This window comes from Sceloporus undulatus, chromosome 5 (genome assembly GCF_019175285.1).
Source record: "Sceloporus undulatus isolate JIND9_A2432 ecotype Alabama chromosome 5, SceUnd_v1.1, whole genome shotgun sequence".
NCBI classification, from domain to species: Eukaryota; Metazoa; Chordata; class Lepidosauria; order Squamata; family Phrynosomatidae; genus Sceloporus; species Sceloporus undulatus.
The window spans coordinates 89,171,540-89,173,811 of NC_056526.1; the positions used below are offsets into that span (position 1 = coordinate 89,171,540).

Below are 2,272 nucleotides of genomic sequence, written 5' to 3' on the forward strand. Positions count from 1 at the left end.
AGTACAACTTCATACCCAGCAGCCAAAATCAGCCATTACCAGCTTTTGTGGTTTCCAGCTCAAAAGAAAACAATATTTTCATCCGTTCCACAGAACACACAAGGAATTGGGATAAGTGGATATTTAACCAGTAACATGGGAGATACCAAGTAGAGGTTTGCCACCAAAATAAGAACAGCACAGAGTAGGTCTCATCAGGAAAGGAACTCTCCTTGAATCAATATGTCAGCTGATACTGTTAAGATCCTGGCAGAGATTCTGTGTCAGCTTTCTCATCAGTGTGAGCAACAAAGAGACCTGCTCTTGCTCTGGTCTGCAGACTCATCTTTGTTTAGGCTCATTGTTGACTGCTACATCTGACGTAACGGCAAACAGAAGTCTTTTTGTCAGCTTGTCAGGATGTGGCTTTAGATCTGTTATTATTATTTCAACCCTTTGGAAGAACTCCAACCATTTTAAAATGATGTGTGAAGGCACTTAACTATGATATGAACACCAGAAAAAAATTCCCCTTTTGTCAAGATTGTATACTGGGAAGTTTCCCATCCTTGCTTGACACTTAGTCTATGTTTCTCTGGTAATTTTAATTAGAGCCATACACAATCATCTTGCAGCTCAGGGAGAAGCAAGGAGACAGAGCTTTTTTTCTGTAATAAGTCACTGCAACATGTCAGTTTCAATGGTAAAAGGGCATTTTCTCCATTCCACAAAATAGACCAGCAGAAAGGGTTTTTTAGAGCATTCTGGGCAGGTCTGGCTATATATGTACTTCTCTTCTTCACATACTGTGTGCTTTGAAGCATGAACACTTAGGTGTTGGGGCAATCATTGTGCAAAGACACTTTGGAATACAGTGGCAAAATATCATCCTTGAGCGCACTGTAAAATATAATGTTATTTTCTGAAGTACAGTGCTCCCTCGGGTTACGAAATTAATTCGTTCCGCCGCGGTGTTCGTAACCCGATGCATTTCGCAAGCCGAAAAGGGCTTTCCGTTAGCGCTGGCAAGCCGCGCGTTTGAATTTCGCACCGAAAAAAATTTCGTAACCCGAAAAAACCTTCGTATCCCGGAACAGTTTTTTCCAATCTAACTTTTTCGTATCCCGGAAATTTCGTAACGCGATCAATTCGTATCCCGGGGTACCACTGTACTTAATATAGTTGCATATTCTATTACATAGTGAAAAGACTATATAATAGAGTACTCAGAGAAGTTAAGTGAAAAGGATGTTCTATAACAGTCTGCTTTACTGGTTCCAGTGCATGATGTATTTAAAATAAAATAAATAAAAAGACAGTTAAAGACAGTTATCAGGACAGTTATGAATAAATACCAGCTTCATCAGAAACATCATTCCACTTCTTTTCTACAATATTAAATGGGGCATAAAAGCTTACCCTTGCCATGTCCACAAGAAAGTTCTCAAATAGCTTCCAAATATGATTACTGGTGTAGATTTCCTTCATTTCCACCTCAGTGTCCACATAGCAATGATTGACAAAATTCACATAAGCAATCTTCACCTGAAACAACAAATAAAAAAACAGGTAAAACAAAATAATTATCAGAATTTTTTCCTCATATACACAGTATACTTGTCAAACAACTGTGAGCGAGGGCATATATTTTTAAATATACAGTATACATAACCACTAAAGTGTGGTCTTTTGCCTTCAGTTATTTAGCTCTTGTATTACTTATGTATTGAAAAAACCACTTTAGAGGAGCAAAGCTCCCCATTTGACCAGTTCTTCAGATGTCCATTTCCTTCTTTACAAATAATTCAAGCATGGCTGTCTCTCCAACATCTCCCACAGAGAAGACTGATGGAAAAATTATTTGAGCTTTCTGGAAAACTCCTTATCTTTTCATAGTAACCAATTTACCCCTTTGCTGTCCATCAGTACAACTGCCTCTTTGCCTGATTTCCTTCTTCTAATGTACTGTATGTATGATAGGTTTAGCAACTGGAATGTTGACATGCCTCCTAGATAAACCTGCTCTTTATAATACATGAGACACACCAGAGCTGAAGATGATATTAATCTTAATTGCAAAACATTATTTTCGAGACAAGTGTTGCAAGGGTTGAGGGTGCCCTGGGTAAGATGATCTCCAGGAATCCCCCGCACACTCTTGAGCACTCCTTCCTGGTCTCTCTCTTGCACCTAGGCGGGCTACACACCGCCGCTTTGCGGCGGTCTGCCGCCGCCGCCAGAAGGTCCGCGGGGGAGCCGGAGCCTATAGACGGCCCGACTCCCGCGCGGACCG

General features: G+C 40.5%; 1 protein-coding gene across 1 annotated transcript in view; it reads right to left on the bottom strand.

The window, feature by feature from the left end:
* LOC121931655 (ras association domain-containing protein 8-like) overlaps nt 1–2,272 on the bottom strand; it is a 20,198-nt gene that overhangs the window by 15,998 nt on the left and 1,928 nt on the right. Inside the window, exon 2 of the mRNA XM_042469630.1 lies at nt 1,335–1,524. Coding sequence (XP_042325564.1) covers nt 1,335–1,524 — 190 coding nt within the window. The remainder of the gene's footprint in view (nt 1–1,334; nt 1,525–2,272) is intronic.